Source organism: Gossypium arboreum, chromosome 1, assembly GCF_025698485.1.
Source record: "Gossypium arboreum isolate Shixiya-1 chromosome 1, ASM2569848v2, whole genome shotgun sequence".
Classification (NCBI taxonomy): Eukaryota; Viridiplantae; Streptophyta; class Magnoliopsida; order Malvales; family Malvaceae; genus Gossypium; species Gossypium arboreum.
In genome coordinates, this window is record NC_069070.1 from 65,073,702 (window position 1) to 65,098,119 (window position 24,418).

General features: G+C 33.6%; 1 protein-coding gene and 1 pseudogene across 1 annotated transcript; both read left to right on the forward strand.

The window, feature by feature from the left end:
* The first annotated feature begins 14,441 nt into the window (after positions 1 to 14,441).
* Positions 14,442 to 15,140, forward strand: LOC128280408 (DNA-directed RNA polymerase subunit beta'-like; annotated as a pseudogene).
* Positions 15,141 to 16,895: 1,755 nt separating this feature from the next.
* Positions 16,896 to 20,522, forward strand: LOC108480682 (uncharacterized). Its single transcript, XM_053028885.1, has 6 exons — positions 16,896 to 17,334; positions 17,741 to 17,876; positions 17,976 to 18,650; positions 18,942 to 19,125; positions 19,970 to 20,040; positions 20,164 to 20,522. The coding sequence occupies exons 1-5, from the start codon at positions 17,258 to 17,260 to the stop codon at positions 19,993 to 19,995; spliced, it is 1,098 nt and encodes a 365-aa protein (XP_052884845.1). The 5' UTR covers positions 16,896 to 17,257; the 3' UTR covers positions 19,996 to 20,040; positions 20,164 to 20,522.
* Positions 20,523 to 24,418: the final 3,896 nt, after the last annotated feature.

Genomic DNA, 24,418 nt, shown 5'->3' on the forward strand with positions numbered 1-24,418 from the left:
CACACTATGGCTTCTCCACAGTACTTTTACCAGAATGACCCGTTTGTTTCTTAATTCTTTCACTTCTCGAGCGAGTATTTGAAGTGGTTCCTCTTCATATGACAAATCCAGTCTAATCTCAATGTCTTCAGTAGAGATAATATGAGATGGATCTGATCGATACCTTCGTAACATGGAAACATGAAAAACATAATGAATTTTCTGTAATTTTGGACGTAAAGCCAATCGGTAAGCAACTGGTCCAACTCTCTCTATAACTTCAAATGGCCCGATAAACCGAGGACTTAACTTTCCTTTTCGGCCAAATCTTAATACTTTCTTCCAAGAAGAAACTTTGAGAAACACTTTATCCCCGACTGAGTATTCAATGTCCCGACGTTTCAGATTAGCATAAGACTTTTGTCTGTCAAAAGCTACTTTTAATTTCTGTTGAATCTTCTTAACAGTGTCTTCTGTTTCTTGAATTAATTCTAGCCCAATCATTTTCTTTTCATTCAATTCTGTCTAAGACATTGGTGACCGACATCTCCAACCATATAAAGCTTCATATGGTGCCATTTGAATATTTGATTGAAAACTATTATTGTATACAAATTCAGCTAACGGTAGATAACGTTCCCAACCTGATTCAAAATCAATAATATAAGCTCGAAGTATATCTTCTAAAATATGAATAACTCGTTCTGATTGTCCATCATTCTGTGGATGAAATGCTGTGTTAAAATTAAGTCAAGTACCAAGAGATTCATGCACTTGCCTCTGAAATCTGGATGTAAACTGTGGATCTCGATCAGAAATTATTGACATTGGAATACCATGTAATCGTACTATCTCCCGAATATCAGCAAGTTTCTAAAGTGACCAATCTGTTCTGACTACTATAAAATGAGCTGACTTTGTAAGCCGATCAACAATCACCCAAATATCATTTTTCTTACTTGCTGACAATGACAACCTTGTTACAAAATCCATTGTGATACAGTCCCATTTCCATTCAGAAATGTTAATAGGCTGAAGTAAACCAGTTGGAACCTGATACTCTGCTTTGACTCGCTGACATGTCAAACATTTAGCCACAAATTCCACTATATCCCTCTTCATACCTAGCCACCAATATAATTCTCGTAAATCACGATACATTTTTATTCCTCTAGGATGTAATGCAAAAGGACTGTCATGTACTTCTCGAAGTATTAACTCTTTCAATTCTAAAACATTTGGAACACAAATCCGATTCTGAAATCTCAGACAATCATGCTCATCAATACTAAAATTCCCTGCTATGTCACTGTGAACTATTTCTTTTTTCTTCATTATCTTATCATCTTCTAATTGAGCTGACTTGATTCATTCAAACATCACTGGTTTAATTCTTAATTCAGCCAATAAACCTCCATCATCATTAATACTGAGTTGTGCAAACATCGCTCGCAATTTAATTGCTGTCTTCCTACTCAATTCATCAGCTACCACGTTAGCTTTACTTGTATAATAATCAATAACACAATCATAATCTTTTAGAAGTTCTATCCATCGATGCTGCCTCAAATTCAACTCTTTCTGTGACAAAAGATACTTAAGACTTTTATGATCTGTATAAATGTAACATTTTTCACCATATAAATAGTGTCTCCATATTTTCAAAGCAAAGATCACATCTACTAATTCCAAATCATGTGTCGGATAATTACGTTCATGTGGTTTCAATTGCCGAGAAGCATAAGTTATCACTTTCCCACTTTGCATCAGTACACACCCGAGCCCATTTAAAGAAGCATCGCTATACAAAATAAAATCATTTTATGATTCTGGTAAAGTCAAAACTGGTGCCTCTGTCAACATCTACTTCAATTTCATAAAGCTTTCTTGGCATTGATCATTCCAGACAAACGAAGCATTCTTTTGCAATAATTTTGTCATCGGTAAAGCTATTTTTGAAAATCTATTCACAAACCTTCGATAATACCCAGCTAATCCAAGAAAAACTACGTACTTCTGACACATTTTTGGGAGTTTTCCACTGGACGATTGCTTCAATCTTCTTTGGATCCACTCTAATACCATCTGCTAATACCACGTGACTAAGAAATATCACCTCTGATAGCCAAATTTCGCATTTACTCAATTTCCCATACAACTGTTTCTCTTGTGACATTTGCCAAACAATTCGGAGATGCTGCTCATGTTCAAATTCAGACTTTGAATATAACAAAATGTCATCAATAAAAACTACCACGAACTAATCCAAGAACGGCTGAAAAATTCGATTCATAAGATCCATAAAAGCAGCTGGGGCATTTGTTAACCCAAATGGCATCATTAAAAACTCGTAATGACCATATCTTGTACGAAATGTTGTCTTCGGTATATCACTTTCTTTCACCTTTAACTGATAGTAGCTCGATCTTAAATCAATCTTTGAAAATACTAAAGCTCCTTTCAATTGATCAAATAAATCATCAATACGTGGTAATGAATATTTATTCTTGATTGTCACCTTGTTCAATTGCTGATAATCAATACATAACCGCATCGAACCATCTTTCTTTTTAACAAATAACACTGGAGCTTCTCACAGTGAGGTACTAGGTCGTATAAAACCTTGTTCTAGTAAATCTTGCAGTTGTACCTTCAACTCCTTCAATTTAATAACTGACATACGATATTGAGGTATCGACATTGGATCTGTACCCGGGTATACTTCGATCACAAATTTAACTTCCTGATCAGGAGGTAATCCAGGTAACTCTTCAGGGAATACATCAGGAAATTCACATACAGTTCTAATCTGACTACACTGACTTCTGACTAAATCAGAATTAATAACATATGCCAGATATGTTGTACAACCTTGATGAAGCAACTTATTAACTTTAATTGCTGATATAATTCTAGCTAACCCACTGGTACGGATTCCATTTACCTTAACACTATCACCATCTTTAGTCTAAACACTGAATTTCTTTTTATAACAGTCTAAAATTACCCCATGTTCAGCTAGCCAGTCTATACCCAGTATAACATCAAAATCCCCAAAAGGCATTGTTAATAAATCCACCGGAAAAGTTTTATCATATATTATTAGCGGGCGTCTTGGGCACACCTGATTAACTAATATTGTTTGCCCTAATAGACTTGATACTTCTATTAAGACTTTAGACATTTCTGTTTTTAATTTTCCCGACTCTACTAATTTTGAATTAATATATGACTATGAAGATCCAGGATCAATCAAAGTATAAACAGGCTCAGAATAAGTAAAAATATACCTGTCACCACATCGTGAGCATTGGCTTCTTCTTCTGACTACAAAAGCTCTAGCTGGAGCTCTGGCTTCAGATTGTTGTGTAGCTATATCACTACCTCTACCAGCTCCTCCTCTCCTCGAAACAGAACCTCCTCTGGACATTCCTCTACCTTTGGCAGTCGATATCGATCTATGAGATGTGGCAGGTGTATTACTCTTAGTTCTTGAACAATCTTTAACAAAGTGTTCAGTAGAGCCATAGCGAAAATATCCTCTGATTTTCTTCCAGCAATCACCAAAATGTCTTTTCCCACAATAATCGCATTCAGGATTTTCACTTTCCCGGGGTGGAGCTTTTACACTACCGGTGGAGATAGTAAATTTTTTTCCTCTGCTTCTGTCACCCCTATCACACCGAAAGCTTGATCTCCAACCACTTCTTGATTCTTTGAATCTCTTCGGTAATGGATTAAAACTGGTAGTTCCCATACGTTTCCCAGCTGATTTACCCATTTCTGACTTTTTATTCAGGCCTAGTACTTGTTCTATCATTTTCGCTCGCTCAACCAGATTAACAAGTTCAGTAATTCTGAGACTTACCAATTTAATCTTGATCTCATCTCGCAATCCCCGTAGAAATTGTTTATAACTATCAGCCTCGGTTGGAACATATTTTGAAGTATACCTGGACAGTTTAGAGAACTCTCGCTCATAATCCAGTACTGACATATTACCCTGTTTCAACACTAAAAACTTTTACTTTTCCTCTTCGATGTACATTTCCCCAACATACTTCTTCTGAAATTCTTTTTGAAATAAGTCCTAGGTTACCTGATCATCCGGCAAATGCCTAACCACAGATTCCCACCAGAGATACGCTTCTCCTTGTAACAATGATACAACACATATTAGACTCTCTAAGGGGTGCAATCTAATTGTTGCAAAACTCTTTTTGTTGATTCCATCCAATTTTTAGCAGAGGACGGATCAATTCCTCTTAGTCCCAAAAACTTTGTGGCACCATATTTCCATAGCTTTTTAATCGGGGCCCGTCTGACAGTAGGTACTGATGTAGTAGTAGGTATTGATTTAGTAGCAGGTACAATTCCCCTTACACGCTGTAATGCATCGGCTATAGCTCTTAACAGTTGTGAGTCATCTCTCTTCCTACGTTAGGAGGTTGATTATCTAACGGATTCACACTAGGTGTAGCAAATTCAGTTTCTTCAAATTCTCAACTTCCAGTATACATTTCCTGTTCAACATCATCCATTCTTTCATCTGACATTTTATCTATAAAAAAATATCAAATAAATATATTAGCATCCAAAAACTCGACTCAGTTTTGACTTAAATGTGGCATGTACTTTTAGACTCATTTACGAGCTTGATTTAGTCCGAAAATCGGCTAAACCTTAACTCTGATACCAAAAATTGTAACACTTCCTAACCCCAAACCGTCGCCGGAACAGAGTTACAAGGCATTACCAGACATATCAAACAACTTACAAATAGTTCACAAATAAAATAACATTCATAGTATAATTTAATAACTAAGTCCTTATAATGAACTCTCGAAGTCTAAAACATGTATTAAAAGTGAAACAGGACTCATTCAAGTACCCCGAAATTTTTTTTTATAAATTTCAACAGCATTTCTGCTTATTTTTACATAAAACCCCCTACAATTATAACCATATCCATTTCAAACATAACCAATTCAACCAACTCATTTCACATACTCATTTTCTATTCTAAATACCTTCTAATCAAACTCAATCAATATAATATCAATTTAAATTTATCAATGTACTAATTAAATTGAAGTGGATAAACTTCTTTCATTATAATTCTTAGACTTGTAATACTAACATTTTAACCATTTATATTCAAAACATAATAACCTTTATACACATCTTATGTACATGCCACATTACCAAAAGAAAATATGCATCACCAAAAGTTTGCTAAAGTCGGGTCTGGCTTTGGATGCTGGTTCGGTACTTGACTTCTACAACCTGCGCACGGAAACAACCGTACGCTGAGTATGCATATACTCAGTGGTATCACTATAATTCAATTTATAATTAAATACATTAAATCACACACATACTTTTACATTACAATTATCATAACTTAATGAACAATTCAATCTTTTTATGTTATCATTTGAATATATATACCATTCTTATTTCTTTATTTCAATTCTCACCTTTCACATATGTCATATCATTCAAATTTAGTTTTATCAGTAAATTTATTTTATTTGTCCCTATTAACTTGACTTGGACTCGGCGGATACACGGATTCCAATCAACACACCAAGATCTTGTACATTGTGCCTTAATCGCACACAAGATTTAAACGATGAATCGATAACGACAATAGTAACGAGAATGAAGAATGATATTCAACACACAAAGTGCTGAATCTGTAACAATAACGGTAACAGTATTATGCACAAAGTGTCGAATCGGTAACAGTAACGGTAACAGTAACAATAGTCGGCACATAAGTGTCTGATTAGTAAGCTGACAAAAACCCTTACTCTTCCATATCCTATGGCATACCAACTATATCTGACTGGCCCGACTAGTTAATAGGATATTTAATTCACTTTTCGGTGCAATTTCCATCTAAGTTCGGTATCAAATATAATTCCTTATTTTAATCAGTTTCACAGTATTGCAGTAATTCATTACTTCAGTAATTTCACAGTTCAATGCAGTACACATAACAATATTCAGTAACTTCACAATTCAATTCAGTACTCAAAACAATATTCAGTATTCCATAATTCAGTTCAGTATCAGTCTCAATTTCAGTACTCAATCATAAATTTATCATTTTACTAAACACTTACCTTAAAATACTTACCATACATAATTAGTAAATTAAACACATAATAATGATAAAGTTTGAATTATAGTGATACAAACCAGGATTCTCTTCAGATTTAATCCTCGACGATCTTTCTTTTTCTTTTTGCGCCGATGCTTTAGGCTCGATATTAGCTACAAACAATTAAAATAATTTCACAATCATTATCACAATACAATTTAATTGCTGAAATTATTATTCAACTTTTACTTTAATTTCAAATTTAATCCTAACTAAACCTATATATTTTTCTTTCTCAATTCATACATTTTGCTACTCAATTTCTTTCCAAACTCACATTTAACTATTTAATTTTTATCATATTTTCATAATTTTGAATTTATTTCAATTTAATCCCTGAAACTCAAAACTTATAGCTTAGTTTACAATTCAATCATTTATTCAATTCCAATCAAAATTTCTATCAAATAAACCCCCAATTCCATCATTTGTTCAACATAAACCCTACTAAAAAATCTATTAACTTTCAAAATTTCAACTTAAATTCAACAAAACTTTAATCTAGAGCTTTTAAAACATCAAAGAAAAAAAAATGGCTTAATTAACTTACCTATTAAAACTTCAAACCTTAAAACCCTAATTTTTCCTTTTATTTTTCTTTCTTTTCTTTTCTCCTTTCCTGCTCCGTTTTTGAATAGCTATTATGTTTCTTCTTTACTTTGTTTTGTTTCTTTATTTTATTTCATTTATTTTATTCTTTTATTTTATTAACTTAATAATAATAATAATTATTATAATAAATATCTTATTTAATAATAAATATATATATTACAATTGGAGACACATATATTTTACACTTGCCTATTATCATCACCAACCAATTGTCTTTATTTTATTTATTTTATATAATTTAATATTTTAATATAATAAAAATCTTTTTAATTAAATAAAATTAATTAACTAAATATATTACAAATATATAAATATATGCATTACACTTGTTTAATTTAATCACCATGCATTTGTGTTTATTAATTTATTTTTAATAATAATAATAATTTAATAATATAAATTATAATTTGATAGAATAATAATAATGATAAATAATAAATATCTATTTACTTAAATAAAAGTAATTAAATAAATATCTTACAAATGTATGCATACTATTATTACATTTGTATATATATTTTCATCATCATACACTTGGCTTTAATTTAATTTAATTCATAATATGATATTTATAATTAATTAATTTAATAATATATTTTATAATTAAATTATATATATTTACATAATTAAAATCTAAAATATCTTAGATTTTAACATATTTGTCGCCTCAACTTATGCTAAATGGCTTAATTGCCATTTTAGCCCTTTTTTACTTTCTTTTAATCTATAATTAGACTTTCACTCTTTATTCAATTTAATCATTTTTCCTAATTACTTTAAATTAAGATAAATTCACTTAATTAAAGCATATTTAGACACACAACTAGACTAAAAAATATTCCTAATAAATATTTACAGACTCAGTTTACTAAGACAAAGGCCCGATAATGTACTTTTCTGATGAGCACTGATTTTGGGTCATTACAATACCTCGTCCGAAATGCAGTTTTCGGTACATTTGACTCTTTAACCTGCAACTGATAATAACTGATCAAATAGATCATCAATCTTTGGCAAAGGATACTTGTTCTTTATCGTCACCTTGTTGAGCTGTTGATAATCTATACATAACCTCAGCGAACCATCTTTCTTTTTCACAAATAACACGGGAGCACCCCACGGTGAAAAGCTAGGTCTCATAAAACCTTTGTCAGTCAACTTCTATAACTGAACTTTCAACTCTTTTAATTCCGTCGGGGCCATCCTATACGAGGCAACCGAAATAGGTGCAGTGTCGGGAAGCAAATCAATGCCAAACTCTACTTCCCTAATAGGAGGTAACCTAGGCAATTCTTTCGAAAACACATCCAGATACTCACATACTATCGATACCAACTTAATCTTTGATTCAGACTCTTTAGTGTTCAATATAAAAGCAAGGTAAGTTACATAACCCTTCCTTATGCATCTCCGAGTAGACATGGAAGAAATCACTATAGCTATGCTATTTAATTCACCTGGTTCAACCCGAAGAACATTACCATTCTCGCATTTCAGTTCAATAAGTTTTCTTCCACAATTCTCTACAACATCATGAGTGGTCAACCAATCCATACCAAGAATTACATTAAATTCGTCAATTGGTAATAGCATAAGATTAGCCGGAAAACAATGACCTCTAATCATTTAAGGGCAATTCTTACAATTATCAAATAACACATACTTGCCTAACGGGTTTGACACTTTTATCACGAATTCATTAGATTTAACAAGTAAGTTCATATCAGATACCAATTTCATGCAAATATACGAATGAGTAGATCCCGGATCAATCAAAGTAACAACAGTAGTATCATAGATAGAAAATGTACCCGTAATTACATCAGGAGACGAATCCTCTTCACGAGCGCGAATGGCGTAGGCCCTTGCAGGTGCCCTGCCCTCGGGTCTCACAACAGACTCCTTATGTGCACCCTTACTACTCGTTCCACTACCCGGATTCTTCTGAGGTCTCCTCTTATTAGTAGTGTTATCTAATCTTGTTCCTTGAAAATTTCCTCTTTCTGTCCTCTCGGAACAATCCCTAATAAAGTGGTCAAGGGAACCGCACTTAAAAACAAGTCTTATCACCCCTTTGGCACTCGCCGGGGTGACGTCTCCCTCACTGAGGACATTCTGGTCTATTGGCTCGGGCATTCCCAACACTAGCTATTGAAGTGGTCTGAGCTTTCGAAATTGTGTGCTGTTTACCCTGATTCTTGCTCAAATACCCAACAGAAGCATTAGATTGAGTAGTGAACTCTTTCGACTTTTTGGATGAAGATTGAAAAGATTTACCCAGTTGCCTCTTCTTCAAGTCTCAAGACTCCAGATCGGCTTTCCGCTTTTCTTTAGCCAATTCTTCGGCCTTGCATGCTCTCTCAACCAGCACCACAAACTCTTTTAGCTCAAAGATACCAACCAACAATCAGATATCTTCCTTTAACCTATCTTCAAATCTGTTACACATGATGGCCTCAGTAGATACGCATTCCTGAGCATATTTCTAAGCCTCATGAACTCACACTCATATTCGGTAACTGTCATCTTACCCTGTTTCAACTCGAGGAACTCTTTTCTTTTTTGGTCCATAAACCTTTGACTGATGTACTTCTTGCAAAATTCATCTTGGAAAAACTCCCAAGTCACTTTCTCCCTCGGCACAACCGACACGAGGGTGTTCCACCACTGATAGGTTGAGTCTCTTAGAAGCGATACAACGCACTTCATACACTCTTCCAGTGTGCACGACAGATAATCAAATCCCCAGATTGTGTTCTCAAGCCAAAACTCCGGTCTTTCCGGATCATCATCTATATTTGCTTAGAACTCTTAAGTTCTTTGCTTTCTAATTCGGTCAACCGGAGGTCTTTCCCTTCTTACCATCTCAACAACTTGGGGAGCTACAGGGGTAGGCTGAGGAATAGGGGGTGGGGGAGGTTGAACACCTGGCCGGACAAACTCGGTGTACCAGTTATTCATCATCTTTAGGAAGGCTTCTCTAGCCTCTTCTCCAAGACTAACGGTCTCGGGTCTACTATCGAAAGGCGCTACTTCTTAAGCGGGAGCCGGTGCATTACTCTCTACATCGTCAGCAACTGCATGTTCGGGATCCATTTACTATATATAAAACACAATTTGAATTGTTAGGAGTTGCCACACTATCATAATATACGTATGGCATGTATATCTAGACTCTTACACTCGCTATGTAGTCCTAGAACTGACTAAACCGTAGCTCTGATACCAATAAATGTAACACCCCTTACTCGCGTCCTACGCTGGGACGAGGTACAAGGTATTACCGGTCTTTAATATATACTTTAATGCAAACCAGGCCTTACAAATTCATCTGATCTTAAAAACATTCAAACATAAACACAATGTTCCTTCTATGGCCTACATGGCCTCTAACAAGCTTCAAGGGTGGTTTTGGACTAAACTGAGAGCTTCTAAAAATTTTACAACACTTAGGAAAAATTTTCCAAGTTTAGAAAGTCACATGTCCGTCTGGGTAGGCCGTGTGGATTTCACACGATCGTGTGGTTAGGACACGTCCGTGTCCTCAACCCGTGTAACTCTATTTTTATGATGTCAGCATTAATTAAAGGTTACACGGCCAAGTCATACGCTCCTGTGCTAGGCCGTGTGGCGAATTAAATTTTTACATTTAAGGTGCAGACTTCACACGGCCTGAGCACATGCCCGTGTCCTGAGGTCGTGTCTTCCATACGATTGAGACACACGGTCGTGTCTCTGCCCGTGTGTTTACTACCATGCATACTGGCTTGCAAAACTAGGGTGCAGGGGACACACGGCCGGGCAACACACCATGGGGCTGACCGTGTGTCACACATGGCCTAGGTACATGCCTATGTGTCTACCCGTGTGGACAACTTTGAGGCTATTTTCCAAACCCTTTTTGTCACCCTTACTAACACCTACACACTCACATATGTCAATGGTGATTATCATGGCATAAATGGGTTACTTAAACATCTATAGCTTTGACTCATGCATGACAATTACATGCCAAAGTATACATATTTGGGACTCCATAACTTATTAGGTTCATTCAAAGAATTATGTTACTTTAAACTATGCTATAACTCAACTGAGTGACATCAATCATCCATCAAGCATAGATTCCATATTTTTATCATTCGATGTCAACAACCAACTCATTACACACCTTAAGGGTAATAACACATCTCATGCATGCATCAATATTTAGGGTTACAACCCAATAATCAATATGAGCCATACTTCATAGCCATATACAAAATGAATTAGTAGACTAATATGAGCCATCATTTTGGCTAACCAATATGGCATATATAACAAAATACTAATTCCCCTATACATGCCATACTCAAATGTAGTAAACCAAATATACCACAAAAGATTTGTTGATAGTGTGACTTGAGCTCCGACGTCCATGATAAGAAAAAGGAAAAAGAGAGAGGGGGTAAGCATAAAGCTTAGTAAGTTGTATGTAACTAATAAACAACATAGATCATAAAATTTCATGAATTAAACATACTACTAATTACCATCATATTATCAATTTACACACAATGGACATAGTGAGCATTGACAATAAATGTCATTGAACTTCATAACTTATCTTACTCTTTCTTACTCATGCTAAATTTTTCTATAATGAATCGAATTCCATACTCATGAGGTTTACGTACATACCTGTACTACTCATAGCTTGTTCATATTTCTCCACCTCTTAACCTTGATCTTGAATGGCCCGTTGAACCACTTGGAATATAGAAGGACGTTCGGGATTATCATACACCAAATAGGGTGCCAAAGCCATGTTCCAGACATGGTCTTACATGGAACTACACATCGATGTCATATCCCAGATATGGTCTTATACGAAGTCTTGAATCGGTGCCGACGCCATGTCTCAGACATGGTCTTATACGAGACCTCATATCGATGCCATGTCTCAAACATGGTCTTATACAAAATCACTTAACGATGCCAAAGCCATATCCCTAATATAATCTTACACGGAATCTCGTATCGATGATAATGCCATGTCCTAGACATGGTCTTACACGGGATCTCATAAATTATGGTCTCATGATATCCAAATCCTAAGTATTCCTTAGGGTCATCCGAGATTTCTGAGATACAAAGCTATCATCAAATTGTTGTTGAATCATCTCAAGTCAAATTCCATAAAGGCATATACACACATTTCATACAACATCAAGCATTAAATACATGATAATGAAATTGTTGAATTACTTACACACAACTTACCTCGGTCCCAAAATATTGCTAACTTTACGTTTTAGTCCAAAACCTTACTTTTCCCTCGGTTTAGGTCCAGACTCCATTTTTCTTGATCTATAATACCAAATTTAACTTGTTTAATAATCACATTGTTCAAATCGACCCCTAATTCATACTTTAGTAAAATTACCTTTTTATCTCTAACTTTTCATTTATTTACAATTTTATCCCTAGGCTCGTAAAATAAAATGTATGCATTTTCTTTGTTACTCAAGCCTAGCCAAATTTTCCTTGTACTCATAGCAGCCCAAATTACTCATTAAAAATAGATTTTTATCACTCAATTTAAACCTTTTTCAATTTAGTCCTTTTTAGGTGTTTTCATGCAAAATTACTTAGTAAAAGATGTTATACACACATCAAGCTCACATATTCCTTCATTAAACATCAAAGAACATGCATGCCACACATGGGTAAATTTTTAAACATAAACACTACTTCAAAATAAGGGTGGAAATAGGTAAATCAAGTTACGAGATCTTCAAAAATGTAAAGAACATTAAAAACGGGCTAGGGAACACTTACTATTGAGCTTGAAAATGTCAAAAACCCTAGCTATGGAGAGCTTAGAAATTTCTATAGCCACATGAAGAAGATGAGCCAATTTTTTCTTTAATTTTCCCTTTTTATTCTTTTAATTACAAATTGACCAAAATGCCCTTAAGGCCTTTCTTTCAAATTTTTCCTATGCATGTCTATTTTTGTCCAAAATTTTAAAAATTGGTCAAATTGCTAATTAAGACCTTCTAATTTATAATCTAAGTCAATTTCATGCTTGAAGCTTTTAGAACACAAGTTTTGCATCTTATTCAATTTATAATCTAAATCAATTTTATGCATAGAATTTCTCCATGAAATTTTCACACAAGCATGCATACTTATCATGGACCTCATAAAAATCATAAAACAATTATTTCTATCTTGAATTTGTGGTCTCGAAACCACTATTCCGACTAGGCCCTAATTTGGAATGTTACGTTATATGTGTCAAACATCCTTATTTAATTTTTTCAAATCCCGGAATTGCACAGATTCAAATACGGAATAAAAATTCGAATCCAAACTCTAATACCAAAATTCATAAATGTGTCTCGAGACAATGAGATCTTGTCTCGATACTAACCTTTCCTGTTTACTATTTACTTTGATGTAGCTATGTCTCAAGATTGGGCCTTTTGTTCTCGAGACACTCTTCCCTTATTTTATTAATTTAGCTTGAATGTTTAGATGTCTCAAGACAAAAGGTTGGTGTCTCGAAACTCGATAATGAATGTCTCAAGATCTGTTCGACATGTTTAGAGTCCTAAATCCAAAAATGTATGAAATGATAATTTTTATTCATAATATCTGTAAACATGATCATAATGTCTCAAGGCCAAAATACCAAATTGTACAAAATGTAACAATTCAAGCATAGAAATGGTGTCCAAATGTTAACTAACTTATACAATACCAATGCATACACAATTAACAAACCAAAAGCTCATGCAAACTACTTATAATTATTTATAATTAAAGCATTCAAAGTATCATCACATCAATTGGCCTATTTGAACAAGTCATCAACCAAGCAAAACTATGGAAATAAATATTAAGATTAGTTTAACCCGATTCAACTTTAAGACACAACCAAGTACTAAAATGGCTAAAATAGCATATAACTACATAACTCAGCCTAGGTACATGCCTTTAACAAATTACAAGTAAAAGATTATCAACTTGATCCGAAATGAGCCTTGAGCCTTAGATATATTTTGAGTCCTTATTTTAATAAAACATGCTTAGATCGTGCACGAAAAAAAAATCATACATTAAATATGGTATATCCAATGATGCTAATATAATTCAAATTTCATTTATAATTGATTTAAACAAATAACAAATATGCAATATATAACATTAAATAACATTACTCCATTCTTTCTTACATTGTAGAATTAGTTTTTTTTTACATCATAGAATCAATGTATATGTAAATGTCAAGCTAAATAGAACTATATCATCATCATTTAATTTAGTTTCAATAGGCTAATGAATCATTCCACCCTCAATGCTTTATAACTTATATTTTTATTTTATTAATATTCACATATACATATTTGTGTCATAGGTTGCAGTTCAAAACCCGTGATCATTGGACAAAGAACGTCCCACGGAGGTAAACTATTCAGTGAGCTTTAGGAATTGGGACTGTTTGGTCTGCATATCAATATATGTCCACGACCTTTTGGAAATTGGGACTGCTCATGACACTTTGAAAATTGAGGCTACTCACAACCCTCTAAAAATTGAAACTAACTATTACCTTAAAACATGCCAATTGTACCCGAATTATGTCTAACATCATTTAATAAGATATTTTTCATTTAGTTAATAATCAATATTCATTTCAAAACTAATGAGTTCGGATATTAATGAACTCTATAGAAGAGTTATCTATCGAAATAATACTCTTACCGATCTATTAACAACAAGTAGATCTACGCCAGGGGAATTAGTAATGTGTCAGGAAAAATTGGTACAAGAAGCCGTGGATACACTTCTTGATAATAGAATCCGTGGACAACCAATGAGGGACGGTCATAATAAGGTTTGCAAGTCATTTTCAGATGGAATTGAAGGCAAAGAGGGAAGATTTCACGCAACTTTGCTTGGCAAACGAGTCAATTATTCGGGACGTTCTGTCATTGTTGTTGGCCCCTCACTTTCATTACATCGCTGTGGATTGCCTCGCGAAATAGCAATAGAACTTTTCTAGACATTTGTAATTCGCGGTCTAATTAGACAACATCTTGCTCCGAACATAGGAGTTGCTAAGGGTAAAATTCGGGAAATACTGTAAGAAGTTATGCGGGGACATCCTGTATTGCTGAATAGAACACCTACTTTGCATAGATTAGGTACACAGGCATTCCAACCTATTTTAGTGGAAGGACGCGCTATTTGTTTACATCCATTAGTTTGTAAGGGATTCAATGCAGACTTTGAGGGGGATCAAATGGCAGTTCATGTACCTTTATCTTTAGAGGCGCAAGCGAAGCAATATTCATTTCAATGCAACATTTATCATAGTAGCATAATTTAAATTATAGTCAGTACAAATTCAATTTCATGAGTGAAATTAACAATCACCAATATGTTACCAAAGTCTCTAATGCAAATGCAATAACTCATATCATCATAATTAGCACCAAGCTATTGTCACTTATGTTTCAAGTACATATAAATATATTATATATATTTATCTTCAATAGCACAATTTATGTAAGCGTAACACCGAATTCATCATCACAAAGCGTAGTTACCTCTACGTTTATTCCACATTTGATTATATCAACTAGCTATTGAACGAAACAAATAATTGAAAGAAAATTATAGTAGCACAAATCGTGATATCAATTCTACCCTCGTTTTTTTTTTGTCTTTATTGTTTCGGTATCTTCTTTAATTATACAATAAATTTGATTACCGAAACAATATTAATTCCTCATTTAATAAGTACATACCGACAACCAAACATATTTTACATTCTTTACAAATAAGTCCCTTTTTTAACCTAAAATGCGTGTATCTCAAAAGTTACCCGGTTGAATCTTAATCTGTTTTCATAAATATACTACAGGTACATCAACTTATTGTTATTTATTAACCAACCTCAAAATTCTTATCCTTTTCATTTAGGTCCTTTCATTGACAACCACCTATCTTAACATATATTCAATCTCACCCATCTCTTTACAAACGTGTATATATATAAATCTAAACCAAGTCCATCAAATACTACATAATTCTATTTGAACTTAGAAAATCTAGCTAATGGGTCGATTTTACTAACCTAATTAAATTAGAAATTCAAGAAAATTATTAGAGAAACTTCCTTACCTTTGATGTAATTGTTGGACGGTATGGATGGATGAACTCAAGCATGTACGGCAAATGAAATTAGAATGCTTCTCTCTCCCACTTAATTTACTTAAGGGTAATAATTTTATAAATAATCAATGTCCACTATTTCACTAAACTTAAGAAAACGGAAATGAGTGGCTATGATAGAGCGGTGCTTGTCATGGTCTAATTGCATTTAGACCCCTTGGAGGCCATGCAGTCTTTAGTTTATGTGATTAAGTCCTGTATCACCTAATAACTTCAACTACAATCCACATTTTGATGTCTTCTCTACATCACAACTGAATAAAACTTTAATGACACTCAATTCCAAAAAATTAATCCCCAAGGAAACGTGAGTTAATGTTTTGGAGTGTTATCATTTTGAATTCTAAAAACAATATTATTGGGAGGGACAGTTACGAACCTAAATATGAACAATAAAATGCATAATATAAAAAAATATTATCAATCATCAAATTGTACCGTAATCCATTAGGGACATATTTAGTTCCTACTTAATTTTCTCTATTTCAATCATCTTACAATTGGGTCCTTGTACTACTTAAATAAATAAACTTCTAATCTAGTCCTGTTCTATTCATTGTGTATTAAATAATTTTAATTAATAAAATTCCGTACTTGTTTGATAACTAAATTGATTAAAATTTCAGACAGCTCGATTTTATAAATTTTGTCTCATAATTGATTTTTTCGACACCGACAAAAATTGGATTGTTACACTACAACTTTATACATAGTACAAGTCTAATAGCAAAACTTAACCAAACATATTTAATTGATACCGTTTGGGTCAAAATTGAAATTTTAAATTTGAAAAGCTCAAAACTAAAAATTAACCAATTTGAAGAGTAAGGGACTAAAATTAATGAAATTAAAAGATAAAGACAAAATACACAAATTAAGCAGAGTACAGGGAATAACAGCAAAATTAAACCTCCTTTTTTCCCCCTACCATCATTGCTTTGCGCCATTGTTTTTTCACGTAAATTTAATCTTGAAAAAAGGCTGTTAATAATTGAATTTCATCAATTTTTTCCTCTGGAACCCTAAAACCCTAATAAATCCCCAAATCACAGCAAAAATAAGATAGAAAAATTCATTTGTAGTTCTATTCCACTTCCAATTCATTTAATTTTCATCTAAAGAAAATGCCTTTTTGTTCGCTTTTCTCCTTCATTTACTTCGTCGATCATTGTTTCAGAATTCGTTTTCTCTTTGAAAAGCGAAAGTTTTAATTATTTAAAATTCGTATCACGTTTATTTCACTTTGTATGATTTGTATACAGAAAAAAAATGGAATCAAGCTTGCTTCAATGGGAATCCGACCCCTTATTCTCAGCCGCCGAAGTCGTTCAAGATTCAGCTGACAGGTTTTTCTTTTTCATCCCCTAAGAATTAACAATTTTACTAATTTTTAGTTTTCTTTTTTCTTTTTTATTTAATTGTAGAATTTAGTTGTATTGCTTGGTTTTCTTTTTAATTTCTCTCCAACTACCTATGAAATAAACAAATGTTAGGATTTGTCGCTTCTTTTGTCCTTTTTTTTGGGGGGGGGGAATAGTGGTAGCTAAATTAGTTCTGATTTTCTTACAATGAATGCCCTCATTGCATCTACTGAAGTGAAATAAAAAGCTATTTTAATAGACCTTGACTTATGCTTTTAAATTGGCCTAGTTTTCTGTCATTATATTAACGTGGAGTGATTTACTATGCTGTGGGTTATATTCTTAGTAAAGTTTCTTCAAAACTAATGATCTTTTGGTTTGGTATTTTCAGGATGGAATCGTTTTTTCGACTTCTTTTGCACGAAAAAACTCTTCTTCAAAGTGATCTTCCTGACCCAAAGCTGCTTACTTCAATTGGATATCATACGCGTGATCTCGCAACCGTACTCGAGACAGCGAAATGGCAGGTATTAATTCGTATTTACTCTTGAGTTTTATATCCTTTTTGCAGTTTTTGTTTTTTTGAAATTCTCTAATTAGGTTACTTTATTGTTTGCTTTAATTAGTTGGAAGATTTTGAAAGAGCAGTTAACTCATCGGCTAGGATGGACCAGTCTCACTCTAGGGAGCATGTAATTTCTAGACATAAGCAGTTTATTATAGCCATTAGAGGAGAGATAAATGATGTTGAGAAAAGCTTGGAGGACATGGAATTGGGAAATCCCATGAAAAACTCCAAGTGGGGAAACTTGAATCAACAAGATAGAGATGGCTTGGCATTGTTTCTTTCTGGTGGGAATCATAATGAACACGATGTTGGTTTTGACCTGGATCCAGTCTCAGCATCATGCTCAACAGATGCTGGAATTGTTGCAAATGGATGTGGAGAAATTGAAGAAGTAAATACAAACGGTGTTGCTTATAGTAGCCATTATTATGGTTCCATGAAGGAGAATAACTTAAGGAAGGTGGGTTCTCATTATTCTATAAAATTGGGAGTAGATGCAGCTAATTCTTGTAACGGTAACAGTCAAGATAGAAGTTTGGATTTAGAAGCTAGTGAAAGCAAACCTAAGAGCTCCTTGCATGAGAATAAGTTTAGAAGTTCTCCCAGCCAAATTAATCTCTTTAGGTTCTTCAATAATCTATGGAGTAGGGTTCCTAGCAATTATACGAAGCGATTGAAAGATGGTGAAGAAGTGCATACCCCTTTGCACATTGATACTTCTCTTGCGGCACAGGTATGTTTCATCGCCCATGCTATCACTTCAATCCATATTAACAGTAATCATTTCAAGGTATGGCAGTGAAGTAGTTAGCTCAGGATTCTGCTCTAGCATTAAACAAAACTGATTTCTTAACTAAAGGTATACTATCTAAAAAGAAGAACCAAATTTGGAAAAATCAGCACTGTAGTTTTGGTCCTTCTTTTTTGTGTCTTTAATTACTAACCTTACTTATTGCTTCCTCTATAGCACAGCCTTGTTGCATTGGTCAGTAACCTCATCTTATGGTCTGAATCTCTTTCCCAGGGTCAGCATATTGGGCTGAGTTCTGCACCTGGGGACAATAGTGGGTTTCTGGTAAAGGTCATGCACCTACGAAGGAGGCTTGGGGCATGTGATTCCAGATTTGCTAGGTTTTCATATCTTTTTAAACTTAATCGGCGATCTGTTCAAATGATACTGACAATTGTGTTTGCCTTCATGCTTTTAGGTAAGCACCTGAATTGTATCTGCAATCTTTTCATTATAGTCTTCAGTGCTAACTCCAACAATCTATCTGTTAGATGTATTTTAGATCATTGAATGTATTTTCTATATCTTTAACTTTTTAGGCATTCTTTGATAAATCTTTTGCGTGCTTGTTTGTCTGATCACCTTTGAGGTGCTTACATATATTAATCTGCTATGGATTGGAGATAATATGACTAGTCTTCTAGTGAATGGCGACCAAAGTACTGTATCTTAAATGTCTTTTCTGATGATGTTTTCTTTAAGAATTTAAAGGCTTCATTTGGTTTTTGAAAATATTTTCTATTTTCATTATATGAACCAAGGCCAATTCATCAATTATTAAACTTGAAAAACCCTTGTTTTCAACTTTATTGATTTTGCGAAGCTTTTTTAGTTAAAACAATGTTTTTTTCTTCTTCTAGTTTTCACATTTTTATTTTCATTTTCAAAAAATCATTTTTAAATTTTCAACTGAACATGTTTTTTTTTAGTGTTCTCCATTTCTCCCCAAAAAAAAAAGAAAAGTGAAAATTGCATCTGTTTCTTGAAACCAAATGGAGCCTAATTGTCATGCAACAGATGGAAGAAAAAGGTTAAGCTTTAATATATAAATTCCATGAAATCAAGTTGTTTATAACTGGTCGAATCCCTTAAAAAAGGTTTTAGCATGCCGAATGAATTCAAGTAATTAGGATATCACATGACTTGGTTTCCTCTTACATCTCAGTAGCCCATGCGCCATGAAAGAAATATATGCTTTGCTTATTAAATTAGGGCCTGCAGGAGAATAAACTAATCTTTATCAAATAACTCTATTCATGCAGGTATATTGGTCTCCCATGTCACTTGAAAACGGTTGTTTGCAATTCGAGAAGATCATCATTGCATGCCTGAAGTGAGTGACAATTCTGTTGTTTGTGTGTGCTGATATTCTCCAGTGTAGGGGTTGTTTCTTGTAACAATTACTGAGCATATAATCACTGATCATGACTCATGAGTAAAACATGCTTCTGGTTAGCAACAATTCTTGGGAGTATTTCGTCGATTCGATTGTTCTCGAAGGTTTCATGTCAAACTGCTAGGAAGTGGCTAGTCGCTGCCGTTTGCTGAAGCAAGTCTGAGCAGCTTGCTATTACAAAGTAGTCTCTGAGTTTGGTAAGCAAGCCTTGAGATCTATTCTCTGCAATAGAGAACTAGCTGTATCTGGTGTACTCTTAAGAGCAACTAATCGGTGAATTTATTCTCTGCCATTGATATACACTATTGGGATTAGAGGTGTATTATTCATCTGCTTACTTTCTGAGTTTAATAATCGTTTTTAGCTGTGATTCAACAGATTTAGATGTCTGTTCTGTTTATTTAATTGATTCAGAGAAATTTCCATTATTTAATTTAAGCCCAAGAGACTCCATGGATTATATATACAGAGAAAACATGTTTGATTTAACAAAATCATGTCAATATTATTCAAACATCAAATCCGGAGGAGTTACAGGTAGCTTGGAGGATTTACAGATGGCCCGGATGACTTTATAGATGGTCCTGAGATGTCTCATAGATGAGTAAAGGACTTAGTAAAAACTCCGTATTGCTCATAAAAGGTGCACATGCATTAAGTGTTTTTGGTATAACAATGAAGCAAAGAAAGCAAGTGTTGGTGACAGACGAAACACGATCATTGTAATAGTCATATAATGTGATAAATGAAATGACTCATGGATGATGCAACTGCAACTGTGCTTGCTCCAAACACTTCTCCAATAAAGCGTCACTCCTTTATTCTTTTGGGGCTTATTTGATTGCCACGTCAATGAATTATTATTAAAAGAATGTGTGGGTCACATTATTGATTTCATTTTAAGTTTTTTTTGTAAAATAAAATAAAATAATTAATTACATGGAGCATGTAAGTTAGAAATTTCATCACATGTTTGCATGTGGAAGCAAAAAATTTAGAAAATTGATGCATGTTTAAAAATATACAATTGTCGATAGGTGGAGGTAGTAGAGCGTACATTATAAATTTAAAATGTGTAAATAAATCAAAATATGGTTTTGGTTGAGTAATAGATTTGGCTTTTTTTTTAATGTAATTGACAAGGGTTCAGACCTCACTACATATATATATATATATATATATATATATATATATATATATATTAAATTAAAAAGAATAAAGTACTCTCAAATAACATAACTTATTTTAAATACGGAAAATCATTTTTGTAATTTTCTAACTAAGTTGGTGTCTAGTTGTCTCGTGACACCATTTAAATCAAGGATTTTATTAATAGTATAGATAATTTACATAATCATACTTTTTAGGCATATTTACTAATTTAGTCCTAACATTTACCCATTTTGTCACTTTGACTATACCTTTTTTAATTATTTTGGCATTTAACCTTCAAAATTTAGTTAAATTACACTTTTTTAGATGGAAAAATTGATTAAATTGTTAAAATTTTAAGGAAATTGACAAGGCAACTCATGTGATTGTCCAGGCACACTTCATAAAAATTCAACAAAACCTAATAAAATACAAAAAATAATAAAAATATTCATAAATTCTTAAAAAATTTCTTAAAAATAATTTTTTATCCAAGTCACTGAAGTACAAATAAATTGCAAATTAATTAAAATTTAAAGATTGAGGTCAAAATAATCAAAATAAAAAATTAAGGTGAAAGTGATCAAATAAATAAATATTAAGGATTAAATTAATTGTAATGTTAAAAAAGAAAAGAAAAAGAATGCATTAATAATCATCCACATTTACCATAAATAAAAAGTTTGTAAAAGCTTTTAAATATTCATATTAACAAAATAAATTATTTTATTTTAATATATTAATTTTGAATTAATTTATTTTATTTGTAAAATTTTAAAATTAATATGAATCAATCTAATATATTTTAATTATTGAATATAAGAAATTCGTGCGCAGTTGTATAAAAATTGAAACTAATATAGTGTTTTTAAAATGAATAAAATTTCTTTTGAAAATGATAAAATAAGTAAGGATTGGACATTGAAAAAAAAAGACCAAATAATTCATTCTCCACATTAGAGGTAACCTTAATCTACAAATTAAATCAAATTGACATTATTTCATTATTAATTGCCAACTTGCACTTGCACGTAAGAAAACATTGTGCTACGTATTTAATATTTATCCCGTCTTACTGTTTTACATTTCTATTACTCCAAAATTGTTCTTCACTATCTTATCATTTCCTTTTCAATAAAAGTAATTAAACTCTTAATTTTTTTTTGATTTGAGGAGATATTTGCTTGAGAATTTGGTTTGATTTAGATTCAAATGTTACTAAGACCTTATCTTGAATTAGTAAAGTCCACTTCAAGATAATCTTGAATAGTTTTCCAGATTTGATTTAATGAAGTCCACTTCAAAGATGATTGAGATTTAATCTTGAAAATGGATCATGTCGCATGAAGGCCATTAGAAAGACTTTTGATCACTAGTAAAACATCACCTCGGGAACGGATGGAGACCTCTCTCTCTGGAAACTTTGGTTCTAACAAATCTATTGTGGAAGAGTTGATCCCTAAAAAGGTTAGATTCAGAGACAAGGATGGTGGATCGAATAATGACACGAAGGTGGACTCGCCATCTGCTCATTCCATCTCTTGGAAAGGTATGCTCATTGGTCCTATGGTGGGGGATTCTTCTAAAAGACTGGAAGAGAAGGAAGACATTGATTTTTTGGATAGTGACATTTAGAAGACCTTTGTAAATGGAGTGCCTTCTATTAACTTTTCTGACAGGATACACCAAATTCTCTTTCAAGGTATGGAAAACACTGTGGTCTTAAAATTACTTGGTCGCAACATTGGTTTTTTGGTGTTGCAAAATAAAATCTACAGTATGTGGAAACCATCAGCTCCTATTCACATGATGGACATTGAGAATGGCTATTTCTCAGTTAAATTTTAGAACAATCATGACTACGAAAAGGCTCTCTTTGAAGGGCCATGGATCATTTTTGGTCAGTACTTGACCATTCAGCCTTGGACGAGGGTTTTTGACCCTGTCCAAGCCTACCCAAGTGTCGTCATGGCGTGGATTAGATTCCCTGCTCTCCCTACTTATTTATATAATCGCAAAGTTATCACAGAAATTGGGGAGTTAGTCGAGAAAGTGGTCAAACTTGACATGAATACAGACAGTAGGACACGGGATCGCTTTACCAGAATGGCGGTTTACGTCAATCTGGACAAGCCATTGGTTTCTCAAATCCTGATCAATGGCCGATCGCAGAAGGTGGAATACAAATCTTTATCTACCATTTGCTTCAATTGTGGAAGATATGGTCACGTTGATAATATATGTCCTTTTAGAAATGTTGAGCCACTGGTTAAGAAGGGAAATAAGTCACCGGAGGTGGTTTCGGAAAATTCAAAGTCGGTCAGGGAAGAATCGAAGAAGAAAGACAAGAGTTACAGGTCGTGGATAATTGTAGAAAGGAAATCAAGGCGGAGGGCAAGGGATAACGGTCAGAAGGCTGTTGGATTTCATGGGAAAGATAAGGAAGGTCTTCGTGTTATTGGGCAAAATAATAGTAATTTCAATAAAGAAAATACTGATCGAGATCTTATTGCCTTTCGGAACTCCAAAGGGAAAGAAATCATTAATGGAAATCAGCATGGTCATAAATCTGGGGTTAATTCCAACGGTCAATCTAAATTAATGGGAAACAAGTTTAACGCAAGCGAACTTCCGAGAGTGGGTTCTAGTATGGATTTTGGGCTGATTAATAAAAATAATACTGGGCTAGTTTTGGGACCGAGTCTGATCCAAAATGACTACTTACAAGTTTTGAAAGAATCCAACATGGACTTGGACCCGATTGATTCTACGGCCTGCGAGTAGACGGAGCAGACCGGTTAGGAGGGAGTGGCCCAGAAATACTTTGCTGCTACTGGAATTGGCAGCCAAACCATTACAGCAGAAGCTGCTTCCAGCACTTCCATCGATGGAAATTCCTATAAAGAACCAGGCGAACCCTCGATTTCTCTCATTCCTATTGAAATTTCGAAAGGGAATGAACCCAAAGCAGTGGTAGTGGCTGTGGGTCATCTTGATTCCGATAGGCATTTAGCGGTAACTTTTTTAGAGAACAAAAGTGAAACTAATCGAAAAAGTCTCTCTCATAAACAGTCTTTTGGTCTTGCCTCAGGAGAAAGATACTAACTCGGGAAAAAAAGGAAAAATTAAGAGAACTTATAACCTCAACAAACATAGCAAAACC

What these genes read in the sequence shown, in the direction of transcription:
- LOC108480682 (XM_053028885.1), top strand. Translation starts at nt 17,258, where the DNA reads ATGGAATCAAGCTTGCTTCAATGGGAATCCGACCCCTTATTCTCAGCC. An exon ending in GTTCAAGATTCAGCTGACAG is followed by an intron (nt 17,335 to 17,740) that starts GTTTTTCTTTTT and finishes TGGTATTTTCAG; the next exon opens with GATGGAATCGTTTTTTCGAC. An exon ending in ATACTTCTCTTGCGGCACAG is followed by an intron (nt 18,651 to 18,941) that starts GTATGTTTCATC and finishes TCTCTTTCCCAG; the next exon opens with GGTCAGCATATTGGGCTGAG.